The sequence below is a fragment of the Pipistrellus hanaki genome (assembly GCF_964339955.1).
Source record: "Pipistrellus hanaki genome assembly, chromosome: 6".
Taxonomy (NCBI): Eukaryota; Metazoa; Chordata; class Mammalia; order Chiroptera; family Vespertilionidae; genus Pipistrellus; species Pipistrellus hanaki.
Genome location: NC_140508.1, coordinates 59,774,593 through 59,788,639, shown reverse-complemented (window position 1 = coordinate 59,788,639; position 14,047 = coordinate 59,774,593). Strand labels below are relative to the sequence as shown.

The 14,047-nt window shown below is 38.8% G+C and overlaps 1 protein-coding gene across 2 annotated transcripts in view; it reads right to left on the bottom strand.

The window, feature by feature from the left end:
- The window catches only part of PTPRM (protein tyrosine phosphatase receptor type M), a 606,371-nt gene that overhangs the window by 315,996 nt on the left and 276,328 nt on the right, over positions 1 to 14,047 (bottom strand). For both annotated transcript variants that reach the window (XM_084887751.1, XM_084887752.1), the window contains exons 6-7: positions 9,558 to 9,732; positions 4,028 to 4,321 (exon numbers count right to left, since the gene is read on the bottom strand). In XM_084887751.1, coding sequence (XP_084743877.1) covers positions 4,028 to 4,321; positions 9,558 to 9,732 — 469 coding nt within the window. The remainder of the gene's footprint in view (positions 1 to 4,027; positions 4,322 to 9,557; positions 9,733 to 14,047) is intronic.

Genomic DNA, 14,047 nt, shown 5'->3' with positions numbered 1-14,047 from the left:
AGTTTTCCCAGGTCACAAATATAGTTCCGGGCAGAGCCAGAACTCAATCTGAGCAGCCTGGTCTCAGAGCCTGTGTTTTCAATTGCTGACTCTGGCTCTAGTACTCTTTGACATTATCATTTCATAAAAGGGATATTTTTCCCTGACCAGTTTGGCTCAGTGGATAGAGCATCGGCTTGCAGACTGAAGGGTCCCGGGTTCAATTCCAGTCAAGGGCATGTACCATGGTTGTGGGCACATCCCCAGTAGGGGGTATGCAGGAGGCAGCTGATCAATGTTTCTCCCTCATCAATGTTTCTAACTCTCCATCCCTTTCCCTTCCTCTCTGTAAAAAAATCAATAAAATACATTTTAAAAAATAAAATAAAAAAGGATATTTTAGCATAAAACCCAGGCAGGGCATCAGAATAAAAGTTACATCTTAAACTTTAATCTGTTTAGCAGTATTAAAAATTTACTATGTTTCTCCTCTTTTGCTCAGATTTTTGTAAGCCTCCACTGCCTGGCAAAGCAGAACTTGATAAGCATAATTATAGAGTTCTTGGGCAAGAATAACATAGGAGCAAAATTCAGACTATCAGGGAAGAAACATATGATGCACCATCTCATTAGAAAGAGAACAGCACAAGAATTGTAAAATCTTCATACTGAGGTTCTTCAGGTTCCACCAGCTCAATCCTCTTCAAAGTACAGGTTCCCTTCTACACTGTCAGATTCTGCTGGAATGGATAGGCCATTGGAAAGCCACTATTCATGATTCAATCCTAGACAGATTTATACAGACACTGTTCTTCTCCACTACCTTCCTAATTTCTTCTTCACTAGTTGAGCAAGGTTCCAGAACCATTCCTATTCTAGGTGCTATCTCTTGAGCACAGTCCATTTTATGTTCTCTTTCTTAAAATGCAGGAATAGAAATAAACACAATAGTTAAAGGGAAGCTAAGTAGACTGGTAGAATAAGACTATGACCTCATTTTGCTTTGTTAATACTACCTAGGATTATATTAGATGTATAGATTCATAAACATTGAAGCCAAACCCTCAGTCTCTTTTTTATGTCTGATGTTGCTAAATTTTTATTACTCTAGTTCTATACTTGTACTCTTGGCTTTTTAAAACACACCAGATGGATGTGGAATTATTCCTCCACAAGTTCAAGCTGGCCAAGGACATTTCCACCGACTCTGCAGAATGTGTAGATTCCCTCCCAGCTTTTGAGACCCATGACTTGCTCTTTATGAATCCTAAGTGCTTACAAACCATCTGAGCAATAGTCTGAGGCCACTATCCAATTTTTCAGTCTATAGTTTGCAGCAGCTGTCTTTTGCCTTATAACTCAGTTTGCTTTCAACAATGTCCCACTGCTCACCAACAGCAGTAACCAGTCTTATCTTCAGACTTTCTCAAAGGCCTCAGGTCGAGAGAGGGTGAAAACCTATTTCTTCCTCCAGTAAAAAGTCTCATTTGACTTCACTTCCTGCACCCATATATTGTGCCTCTTATTTGAGTTCTGATTCTCTCACCTAACAATTCCCAGGCCTGACTTGTTCAACTACAGCCATTTCAAAAACATTTAATGCCAGTGCACCAAGAATAGTGTCAACTGCAGGTTGCAATGGTAACAGGAACAGAGTACTGTATCATTGGGCTCCCTTGCCTAAGTGAGGCTTAGTACTTCAAGATACAGTGTTGGCATGCAAATATCCATTCAAAATTGGTTTTAGTTTTTTAACAAAGGACTGTCAAGCTGTTATGAAAGCTCACTGTCTCTTTGAGAGTTATATGTTTACACATCATGCAGCAATAACAAGAGGCTTCCTGAAAACAGAAATGCAGGCATTGTACTCTAGGGAAATGTGTATAGTAATTGTGTCACTAACTGAGGTATACAGGCAGCAAACCAAGAGAAAAGACAAAATATGTAAAAACAAGGGAATTAGAAATATAAAGTAGGTGGGGTTGTAGGTGGCTAGAATCAAACATTGTATCCTCTCCCCAGTCTTTCTTTTTTTAAAAAATATATTTTATTGATTTTTCATAAAGAGGAATGGAGAGGAATAGAGAGTTAGAAACATCAATGAGAGAGAAACATGGATAAGCTGCCTCTTGCACACCCCCCACTGGGGATGTGCCCCCAACCAATGCACATGCCCTTGACCAAAACCGAACCTGGGACCTTTCAGTCCGTAGGCTGACGCTCTATCCACTGAGCCAAACCAGTTTTGGCCTCTCCCCAGTCTTGAGAAGTGAAATTTTAACCTTCTTTGAGAAAGAGAGAGAAACTTCACTATATTGGCACACCCCAAACAGGATTCCTCAAAATAACACTGAATGTACTGCTTACAAAGCATGCTTAGAGAAGGACAGAGATTATGAAGGCTCTCAGCCCACCCGTACTAAGGAGATTACAGTATCTACCCTGGATACTATATAAGCAGTTATAAAATAAATTACAGATTTGGAAGAAATCCCTATATTATAAAATCACATGTACAATGTTCTCCACAGCTATTGTTTGCATTACAACAGGTAAGAAATTATTTCACAAAAAGGAAGGGCCATTTATTTATCTAAAGAGAACGAGGAAACAACATGGCTTACAGAGTTGAGGAGGAGAAAGAGTTATCAAACTCCTTCCTCCTTGGACCCACCAATCAGGTCTGTGGAGACAACCAGTCCAAATAGCAGTTCTTATTCCAGAGATCCTGCACTGAGGGTGACGTAAGCATGCTGGTGTGGATCTGGCAAACATACTCAGGCCCATCACCTATCTTCAGAAGAAAAATGTTCTTGCTCCCCTCTCTAAGAAAATCCTTAAAACGGGGAGAGATGCATGCAATAGGCCTAACCAATGAACACAGTCAATAGGGGGAGTGAGGGCATGAGTCGGGGGGATGGAGGGGTAATGGGGGATAAGGACACATATGTAATAACTTAATCAATAAAGAAATTGACAAAAAACCTTAAAACAACACAATCAAACTAACAAAAAAAACGAAACAGAATTTTCCCCATGAGTTTTGAACTTGTGGAAACAGTATACTCCAAATTATAAAGAAAAAAAATGAAACATCTACAACTGTTAAGGTTTAATTATGTCTCCTACCAGTCAGGGTCAAACTGTACTCTCAGTGTTTTTAAAACTAAAAACAAACAAACAAACAAACAAAACGAAACAGTGATATGTGTCTTCTTAAATAACGCTATCTGAATAATCAATTAACTCCATAAAATTTATGGAATCTCTTTACCTGAACCCACAATTGAGTATAAAGGGGCTGTCCATTTTAATAATCAAAGAACACTTCAGTATCCCAATACACAATGTCTCTCTACTTCTGGTGAGAGAGGAGCCACACAGAAACAATACCATCTTCTCTGATGGGAGCTACCTTCAGTCTTTGATTATAACAGGACTCGCCATTTCTCTGTCCATCAACCCTACTTTTATTTAAGCTGTGAAGCCGTTTCAGCAGTCAATTAGAATTCTATAATCTAAACTCGAAGACAGCATGCAGCCCACAAATCACACCTGCTTACTTAACAAACGGGCTTCATGTCATTGGCAAGCAGCCCTCCATTAAATATCCATCAATAAAAACACAGCTTTAAAGCTATCTCTTAGATGAAATCTATTATTCCAAAGCTCCTCTAGGCTATAAACCTATTAACTGTGAACATAAAACAAAGGGACCAGGAGGAGAGTATCTAACTTATAAACAGACATCATTAAAGCAGATATCTGTCAATTTTAGCGATAATTCCTACTTGAACTTTGTGATACTCACGGGAAGGTGTAAATAAAGAATGGTAAGAGAAAGGAGTGGAAACTGCCTGAGAGGTACTCCGCGCCTTGAGGTCCCCAAATCCACAGGTAGTTGGGCCACTGTGGCCAGGCAAAGGGGATTATCTGTTCCTGTTCAGGATGCTACCAGAACAGGGGAACGTTAGGCGCCTGATGAACACCAGTGCTGCAGGTCAACACCCATAAAGACAATGACAAGAGTCCCGCTTCCCACACTCACCAGCACACTTGGTTCTCGTTCTGAGGGCTGGCCCAGGAGATCCAGTGCCACCCTCCCCTGGCCTGGTGAGGAGCACGCTGATCTCGTACTCTGTATCCGGGTCCAGGTGCCCAATCTTATAACTCGGGGAGTCCACTGGCTGCCGGTCATTCCAGCTCCCACTTGCCGTGCAGTATTCCACCTCTCGGGCAATGATGGGCCCATCCCCGTTGATGGAGTTGGCATTGAGTTGTATCCACAGGTAGGTTGCCCCCACTGAGGCCAGCTGAGGTGGAGCAATTGGAACTGGTGGTTCTGAAAAGCAAACCCAAGAACCATTTTTCAGACACTCTGGTCTTCAGTTTTCAAAGAGTTAAGCACAAATCAATTATGAAAATATAGAAGACATAAACATTTCTGGAATAAATGGATTAAAACTGTTTTTACTTTTTAAAATATATATATTTTTACTTGTTTCAGAGATGAAGTGGGGGGGGGGAGAGAAAGAGAGAGGAAGAGAGAGAAATTGAGAGAAAGAGAGAGAGCAAGAAACATCAATGATGAAACAGAATCATTGATTGGTTGCCTCATGTATGCCCCCTATTGAGGACAGAGCCTGCAACCAGGACATGTGCCCTTAACTGGAATGGAACCTGGGATCCTTCAGTCCACAGGCTGGTGCTCTATCCACTGAGCCAAGCAGGCTAGGGCTTATTTAGGTTATTAACAAAAAGCATACTGATACAGGTTCTCACAATGTTCAAATGTGTGAAATAAACCATTTTTAAAATCTAAGCTTGCTCGAGTTGGTATATCTCCAGTTTTTTTAAAAACACTTCTCATTTTTTCTCAGCTACACAGACTTCAAAGGATCTTTTCCACTAAAAGTAACTTCTTAAAGCTCTCACAAGTGGTAGTATTTAAGCTCTATAAGGTACTCTATTGTCAACCTCCTCACTGAGAATGTCTTTGGAATCATCAAAGGTGCTAGTTATCTTTATCATTAAATTCCACTTCCTTATATTTATAGTCACAATATCATCACTTTAAAAACAGGGCTGAAATTATAATTTATTTCATCATAAATGCACGACCAGGAAGACTCGTTCCCAAGAAATGATCACAGTGGATTCATTTAGCTTCAGGAGAAGCCAATAGTGTAGACAATGAAGTCCACCCTGCTGCTGTTCTGGGTGCTTCCAGTAATGGGTCTTATTAAATCAGTGAATGGAACGGAAAGCTCTGAAGCAAAGCACAAGCTATGCCCACTTGATGTAACTCTAAGTAATCAGCAGCAAACACTCTTTACAACCCAAGAAAGTCTCTCATTAAAACCTGAGACCAACTCTTTTTCCATATGATTGTCTGAAGAGAAGAGAAGAGACAGATAACCTTGTTTTAAATAGGTTATATTATTCAGGGACTAGTTGAATGGCTCTTCAGGCAGGCACCAGTGAAGGCATTCCATAGGCCAATGTCATTATGAGTGGTATCACACATCATATTAGGAAAGAAGGTAATTGCATAAAATACTATATTAATAAGTCTCCATATTAAAAAAAAAATAAAGACCCAATGATTTATTTTTAAAAATATTTCTGAAGATTGTTTGTGTCTCTTTGGTGTAGTTTTTGCTTTCAACTATGAATGCATGGAAAATAAAGCATGCTACATTCCATTACACTATGCAGGCTTGCATGACACAACTTCTCTCTGCTCTGTGGCACATGCACCTAATCGATCACAGTCATGTTTCCTGCTGAATGAAACTTCAGGGCAGCTAGTACCATCTGACCGTGGCTTCTGAGATGATACCAGGCTATCCCCAGACTGACTAAAACACCAGCAACATCAGCTCCCTTTGCTGGGATGGGGTGTCTTTGTTCTTTTCCGTATTCAAGGTGCAATAAGTCATACTGATTTTCTAAAAGAGCTAGGGAATCTCAGTAGATGGAATCAAAATAAGACACTAAAGGATTAATTTTATTTGGTGGAATACCAAGTTAGTGTAATTTACTAAAATATTGTTCCTATTGTTTATAAATTACAAGTTTGTGCTAACTTTTCATTTTTTTAATGGTTCTGACTCAACTCATAATGACTTAATATCAGTTTATTTCATTAGGGTGATTCATTGAAACAGGACATGAAACGGGCCTTTTATTGTAGATCATAAGACATTTATTCAGCTAGATTGAAAGAACAGTTAATTACTCCAATGTTGCAAATGCTAGCAAGGATAGTTGAACTGCCATTCAAAATACAATTCAGGGGCAAGGCTACAAAGGTTAGTGAGCACACCAATTCACTTAGGATATTATTATTTTGTAGCCTAAAATAGACATATCTTTAATGCTGGTCCTGAGAATATTTTCTCCATTAATTCCCTATTAAGAAAAGTACCAAATATGTTAAATGAGAGATTTAACTAGAACCTGGAAATAATTGAAATAGATATTCAAAAGGAATTGTGGGTTGCTGGAAGCATCAGTACAAGAATGTCAATATTTAAATTTGAATGCATTTCCCAAAGGGAAGGAAATAAGGAAGGGAAGGAGGGAAATCTATACTAAGGAATAAAAAGCAATTTAAGATATTTGATTCAAATAAAAGTGAAAAGACATCATAAATAATTCTAAATCATACCAGCAATAAAAGAATTTATATACACATAGATACATGTACATATTTCTAATTGATATATATGTGAATGTCTAATATATATCTCATATAATGAAATAAGATATTTATATATGTGATATATACATGCATTTTGAAAATTACATAAAATATTTTTTGCTGTTGATTACCAAAAGCAATGTTACTAGAGGGAAACGAGGGTGGAGGGAGGTTGAAGAGGGAATAAATGGTGATGGAAAGGAAACTTGACTTGGGATGGTGAACACACAATATAATATACAGATGATGTATATAGAATTGTACACCTGAGACCTACATAATTTTATTAACCAATGTTACCTCAATATATTCAAGAAAAAAGAAAACAGAGCAATGGTAGACACAAATAAGATAAAATGTGACCCGGGCTTCATTTGGGAAGTTGGCACCAAATAAGTGTGTGGCATAAGAAAGTTATACACTCTATGGATTTTAGTTTTTCCCATAAAAAAAAAGCTAGTACTCCAAATATTACTTGCCTATAAAAAATTGTTAAGATAGATACAGGTGACCTAAAAATGTCATTGTATCTTTTAAAGTAATCATCTCAAGGTAATACTTTATTGAACTAGTAGAATCCAGCATGGTATCTCATCCTATATAATAAAAGCATAATATGCAAACTCTCCCCTTGACCAGGAATTCATTTGGAACTTTGACCAGCGGGCAGGGCCAGCTGGTAGAAGGGAGGGTGGCCCTGGCCAGCAGAGGGGGCAGGAGGCCTTAGCCAGTGGGTGAAGACAGCAGCAGGAGGCTGGGGGAAGGGAGGGAGTATCCAGCTGGCAGCTGGCAGTTGCTAGGCACCCTACCAGTGCAGGAATTTTATGCACTGGGCTTCTAGTTTTAAAATAAAATATATGCAAAATATGGGTATAAAATAGTAAATGGGGGGAAAGTCAAGTTTCAGATATGAGCCATGACTACAAGCCCATTGTCACAGGCTTCCCCAGTCTGCAGGGGTTGAAACAAGTGCCAGGATATGTGTATCACAATGAGCCAAAGTGCCCCTGTGCTATCTTAAGACAAGAAAGCTTATGCTGCATACGGGTGACCAGGAACCCTCCCACTCTGTGGGTTTGTTTGATCTATCAGACTAGAAATTTCTAATTCACTTATAACTTCCAACAAATTAGCTTTTCCACAGAGGCAGTTTTTAGAGATGTGACTTGACTCGCATCATACTGATCCCAAAGCATGATGCCTTAAAAACACGGGCTGTGGCTGGTCACTGGGACTCTAATGTAACAACCATAAATCAGGACCAACCACAGGGAGCTAAACCAAGATGAAAATTATGGAATAACAATGACAAAGAGAACTGAGCCGTGGAAACCCAGTGGCTGCTCTACTGCATGGGTTGGTAAACGGTGTCCATTTTCTACAGGAGACACCTCGCCTCCCAGATGCTCCGCAGAGTCTGGTGAGCATGCCTAGGAAGCGTCTCGGTTTCCTAACAGATATCTTACCTAAACTCAAACACTAGCCAGAGCAGCTCGTAAAAGATTCTCTAGAAACTAAAACACAAAATTCAGGATCCGCTGTGGCAAATAATTTTCAAGCAGATATTCGGAATGTACTTCCTGAACACTGAACACTCTGGCTGCCGATTAAGAATGCTGGAGGGAGGCTCGCCTGTAAATGTTCCTCTCATAAGCCAGTGGTGACTGGTACCGGACTATCACCCTCAAGCTTCTGATTTAACATGGATGCTGTGGGGGAGGGGTGGGCAGGCATTTATATATATTTTTTAAATTTGGAAAAGTCCTGCTGACATCTGTTCCCAATTGAAGAGCTCTCAAGTACTGGAGCAGAGAGGAAGAGTCATCCTGTATCTTCCCCTCCCGGTCAGGCACCAGCAGGGGCTGGCTGCTTATGAGGCACCCTGATCTAAGTGCTGTTCACAGACTTTGCTTGCAGTCCTTCTAATAAAACAGGTAATATTTTATACATGAAGGAACAGAAACATAGAGAGAATAAGCTACTGGCCCACGCCCACATGGCTAGTGCAGCCTTTAAAACTGTCTGTATAAAGAAATTTCCTGGCAAAAGCAATAGCTCATTTAAAAGATATTAATGGTATGTTCCATATTTAGCAAACTCGGGGGGGCGGGAAGAGTTTAAAAAACAGGCATCATTATATTCTGCTGGGATGAAACAGTAATGGTCTGCCGCACGTCATCTGAATATCTCTCGTGGTACATCTAGAAGTCCAAATTATCCTGTCTTGGACCAAGACTTGCCTTAGCAGTTTAATAATATAAAGTCCTCAGCTCACATACAAAAAAGCATTAAACAAGATAAAGAAAACTTATCCATTCCCCCTTTTTTCCCCTCTTTCCCAACCTTCCTGAATATAATGGCTCAATTTTTCAGTCATGCAAAATATGGTAATAGAACCTAACTGCAACATTATAAATGTTAACTCAGAATTATCAATATGGCTTGTGTGATATGACTGAGCATTTTTATACTGACACTGCTTCATTTTATTAACCACCCTACTATCATAAACACCCTGGCTGGTGAATATTTGCATTTTAAGTGATTTTCTATCAGTAAAAAAATTTTTATTCCTTAAAAAAATTTATAGGTTGTAATTTCTGTATACAGTGTTGGAAGAAGAACTTGCCAAGAGCACATTCATTGCTTCATATGCAACTAAACCGACGTGAACAAAATACATTTTTCAAAAATATTGCTCACGTGCAAAATTTGTACTTAAAATGCAATCCATCAATATAGCCTGTCAACAAAAAAAACTGTTCAGAAACATACAAGGATCAGTTTGAGCTTAAAACAAATAATGAACTCACTACCGTGTAAAATATCTATTTTAACAGACTATTTGGGGGTATAAAAACACATTAAATACCTTTAACTACCAATTCAGCATAGTTTGATAGGCCGACACCTCCTTCTGTGCGAATCATGCAGCGGTACTTTCCGGCATCTCGTTTTGTCGTATTCACAACATTAAAGGAAGCTATGAATCGCCGGGAGCTAGTCACCTTTATTTCCTTCAGAGGAGCATCTCGTACATCAATGCCCTGTATACATGGGGGTAGAGAAGGAAAAAAGAAACAATATCAATTGTCATATCAAAACAGCAAGACACCTGATGACGACATAGCATTGATGTGAATTCCATACAGATCTTGGTTCCATTGTTTATTGCTCACTGGCAGTTGTTCCAGGAGAACAGATGTCAGGAAACCAAAATTCTGCTGTATCAACAATTTCAAGATTGAGGGATGCAAAATTAAGTCTCCAGACATGTCTTGTTTTTGCCCCTTCAAGATATTAATTATGTTAAATTAGCTCAACAGGAGGAGAGAAAAAGCATATGGAAAAAATCTTTATTTTTCTCCCAAACTATCAATAGTTTTTTCATAATATGTTATCATTTTCTTGCTTGGCTAGGAAAGAAAATTAACTCACATGTTACCCTATGACTGTCCTCATTTTATATATGAACAAATAAACAATTTATAAAGAATTACATTAAAAACCTAAATAGACATTAGCATATTCCTTCTTGTCTAGGTTTGTAGGACTAGGCCAAGCTTTATGGTATCACTCCTGAATGCACACAATCCAAGTGGAAGTATATGCTTAACATTACCTGATACTGAAATACAACAAGAACAGCTCCTTTTTGCATCCCATAGTCTCAGGACCACATAAAGCAGGTCCCACCACTGGGGCAGCTTCATTGTATACTATCCCTGATACATTAAGTGTTTCATTTGCATACTTGGAAATCCATTCTATACTAAAGCCCAAAAGAAGTTTACCAATTTTAGTTCTATTTTTTTTTTTTTTACAATTATCAGGAAAGAGACTATATTTAAAATGCTATTTGTGAGTGCTAAGAGAAAACAATGCACAAAGACCTTAAAGCTAATGCATGATGCCACACACTATATCCATTTACTCACCTGGCAACCATTTTGTGGTGCCAATCCCACGCTATCATTCTGTTAAGACACTATTAGGCTCACAACAATGAACTAAAGAAAAGTGGGTTCAGTCAGAGGGAAGTATAGGCCTGAATACATAATCACCAACGATGGCTTAAGTATTGAAGGAACAGATCATGTGGCAGCCAGAGATCACAATGTGACCCAACTTTAGGGATGGTGGCCATGGGAGGTCAGTTTGAGGAAGTGACAAGGAACTGAGATCTGAAGTAGGCAAAGGGGGAGGGGACAGGAGCAGGTGAAAAAGAGCTGAAGGCCTTGGATGTAGGTAAGGCAGCCTGTAGAACCAAGGATGGAAGCAAGCATGTTTGCATTCAGGGACTTGCAGGCTATATTAAAATGCTTGTGTTTATAGTTTACAAAACAACAAAACTCATCTGTGTTACTTGGTGATTTAAATTATACAAAGTCCTGTCCTAACTGGTTTGGCTGGGCTGATAGAGCGAAGGCCTGTGGACCAAAGCGTCTTGGGTTCAATTCCAGCCAAGGGCACACACCTTGGTTGCAGTCTCCTCCCAGTCCGGGCTCCTGCAGGAGGCAACCGATCTGTGTTTCTCTCTCATTGATATTTCTCACTGTCTTTCCCTCTCTCTAAAAAATCAATGGCAAAAATGTCCTCAGGTGAGGATTAAAAAATAATAATAATAATAAAAGAAAAATGAACTACTTAAAAATTTTAAAAAATTAATTATGCAAAGCCCTTAAAAGCTTTTATTTGTGATATTTTCCTTGACAGAATGTCCTAATAGATATGATTTTGGGAGTTAGACTGACCAGGGTGTCAAACCTAACTTCAAAGTGATTTATCTTCCTAGAGCCTCCCTTTGCTCATTTGTAACAAGCACATGAAACAACTCGCTTTCAGAGTTGTCATGAGAATTTAAATGTGCATTCAAGAACACTGGCATACTCACTGGCACTACAGATGAGTTCAAGAAAAAAGGCAGACAAACTCTCAAAATACCACCTTTTTACTGATGCTGCAGAATATGGCTGATGTGCAGTAACAATGGGCTCACTGATACTGAAAGCACAGAATTAAAACGACTCACCCACACAGGCACAGACCGCATTAGAAAATCACAAGGCCTCCTCTATGTTGGGAGCTGCTGTAAAAACCACGGGATGGAGGAACAGGGTTCAAACAGGGAGTTAGCTCCCAAAGAAAGGGTTGGGCTGTGCATGCTCAGAGCTTCCTTCCTAAGCAGCTCCTGCCTGGCAGAGAAAAGGCATCAGGAGTGCTGCACAAGTACAGTTCCTGCCACAGGGAAGGAAACGTCAGGAGTGGAGAAAAAGAGTTCCACCAACATCATGTTCAATATTATCTGTCAAAACATCGTTAGTAATAGCTTTAAAATCATAAATCAGAATGTGAAGTTATATATATGCCTTATATGACTTATGTTTGTCTCCTAAATTTGGTCTGAAGAAGGTACCAAAAAGTTAGAAAAACAAAACAAAAAACAAAATTAGGCCAAGCCAGTGTACAGAGCCTCCGTCTGCGAACTGAAGGGTCCCTGGTTCAGTTCCTGTCAAGGGCACATATGCCTGAGTGCCTGCTGGAGCAGCTTATCAATGATTCTCTCTCATCATTGGTGTTTCTATCTCTCTTTCCCTCTACCTTCCCCTCTGAAATCAATATACATATAAAAAAATTATCTAGCATTATTAATTGCACCATTCTTCCATGAATTCCACTCATCCAATCTATCATCCTCTCCACCAAATAAGTAAATAATCAAATTCTACCCGTAAGAGTAATATTAGACCTACTACACTATAAAATTAATTTGTCTTTCTTCAAACTGAAAAAAATAAATCTAATCTCCAGTTTTGAGGGGAGGGGGAGAGAATTAAGCCCTAAGGATGTAGGCAGATTTCATATCTGTAACTATTTGTTTTGTTTACTAATAACAATAACAAAAAGTGCTATCTACTTATTTATTTACTTACTTGTGGCATGGATCTTGTCAGAATATACTTCTATAGTAATCCTGTAGCATTTTTCCTAATGAATAAGTCTATCTCAAAAGAATGTTTATTCAAAAGATTTTAAAGTATATGCTCATTGATCCCTCACAAATATTCAAACTGTACTGAGGGCACTCAAGTTTAATAAAACCTCCTTTTTGAATTTATTCATATGTAGAGAGGAGTATTGCTTCATAGTTATTATCTTCATGCCACAGATTTATCCTTTAAAATAAAAAGCTTCCAACTAACAACTCCATATTACTCTAACGAGTCACCATAATTCTCAGGAATAAGCTTTTTTTTTATTTCTTTTAAAAATCCCATGCATTTAATCACACAGAAAGTTAGATTAAGCTTCTTGGGGGAAAAAGTACATAGGAAGGAGAAATCAAATGCTTACTAGTGATCATTCAAATTTAGGATCCATACCAAATCATAAATCTTGCTCAAATCTGCAGATCATTTTCTATTAAATCATTCAGATGTACAAGGATCCAAGCATTCATTCAATCAACAAATAGTAAACATGTTTTAAGATGCACATACTTGGTTAATATAAGGGGAGCACAGAGTTAAAAGAGCAATTCCTTACCTAACTGAATTTACAGTCTTATTAGAAAAACAGAAAAAGTAAGGCAATAGTTATAGTACAGAGCAATGAACTGCCTAAAACAGTAAACCTAGGAAAAGAGGACCTTGCTGGAAACTAAGATCAACAGTAATTAATATAAATGCAAGAAGTCCACCAGAAGGCTGAGTTTGGACTTCTTCTATAACCACAGGGTGAATTTGCATTTTATTACCTACTACTGACTCAGTGGCCTAAAGCAAACTCCCCCAAACCTGATAATCTTACTGTTTACTAAATATTACCACTGATGTCTGTTTGCATTCCTAAAAGGCAATTGTGTATTCTAGTAAATAAAAGCAGCTGGGAAAGGAGACTCAGTGGAACTTTACTGCAGTTAAACTTTCTCTGGCTTATCCCCATAATTTCAAAATTAATTTTTCTTGTTTTGTGTGTCAATTTGCAAGTCAGCTCTTTCTGCAAGCCTTTGAACCCAAAAGCCATGCTGTCCTTGGCTTTTCACAGGGGTGTGAGGGTTGGCTTTGCAGAAAAGCTACTTGAGGCCAGGCTTAAGGATAAATCGGTTTATCAGACACTGGCAGCGGAGAATAGAGCCCAGTGAATGAAAAATAAGCTCTTCAAGAGTCAAGACAAGAGATCATGGGGGAAGTATAATTTATTCCACATGACTAGACCAAAAGTGCTTCTAGGAATAGCATGTTGTGGGGTCAAACCCTGGGTTCAAAATAAGACCACCAGAGGCTGATTGATTAAAAAAGCAGGCAAGGATTTATTGAACTGGCCAGGATGGCCGAGAGAGCAATACACGCAGGTGGAGTC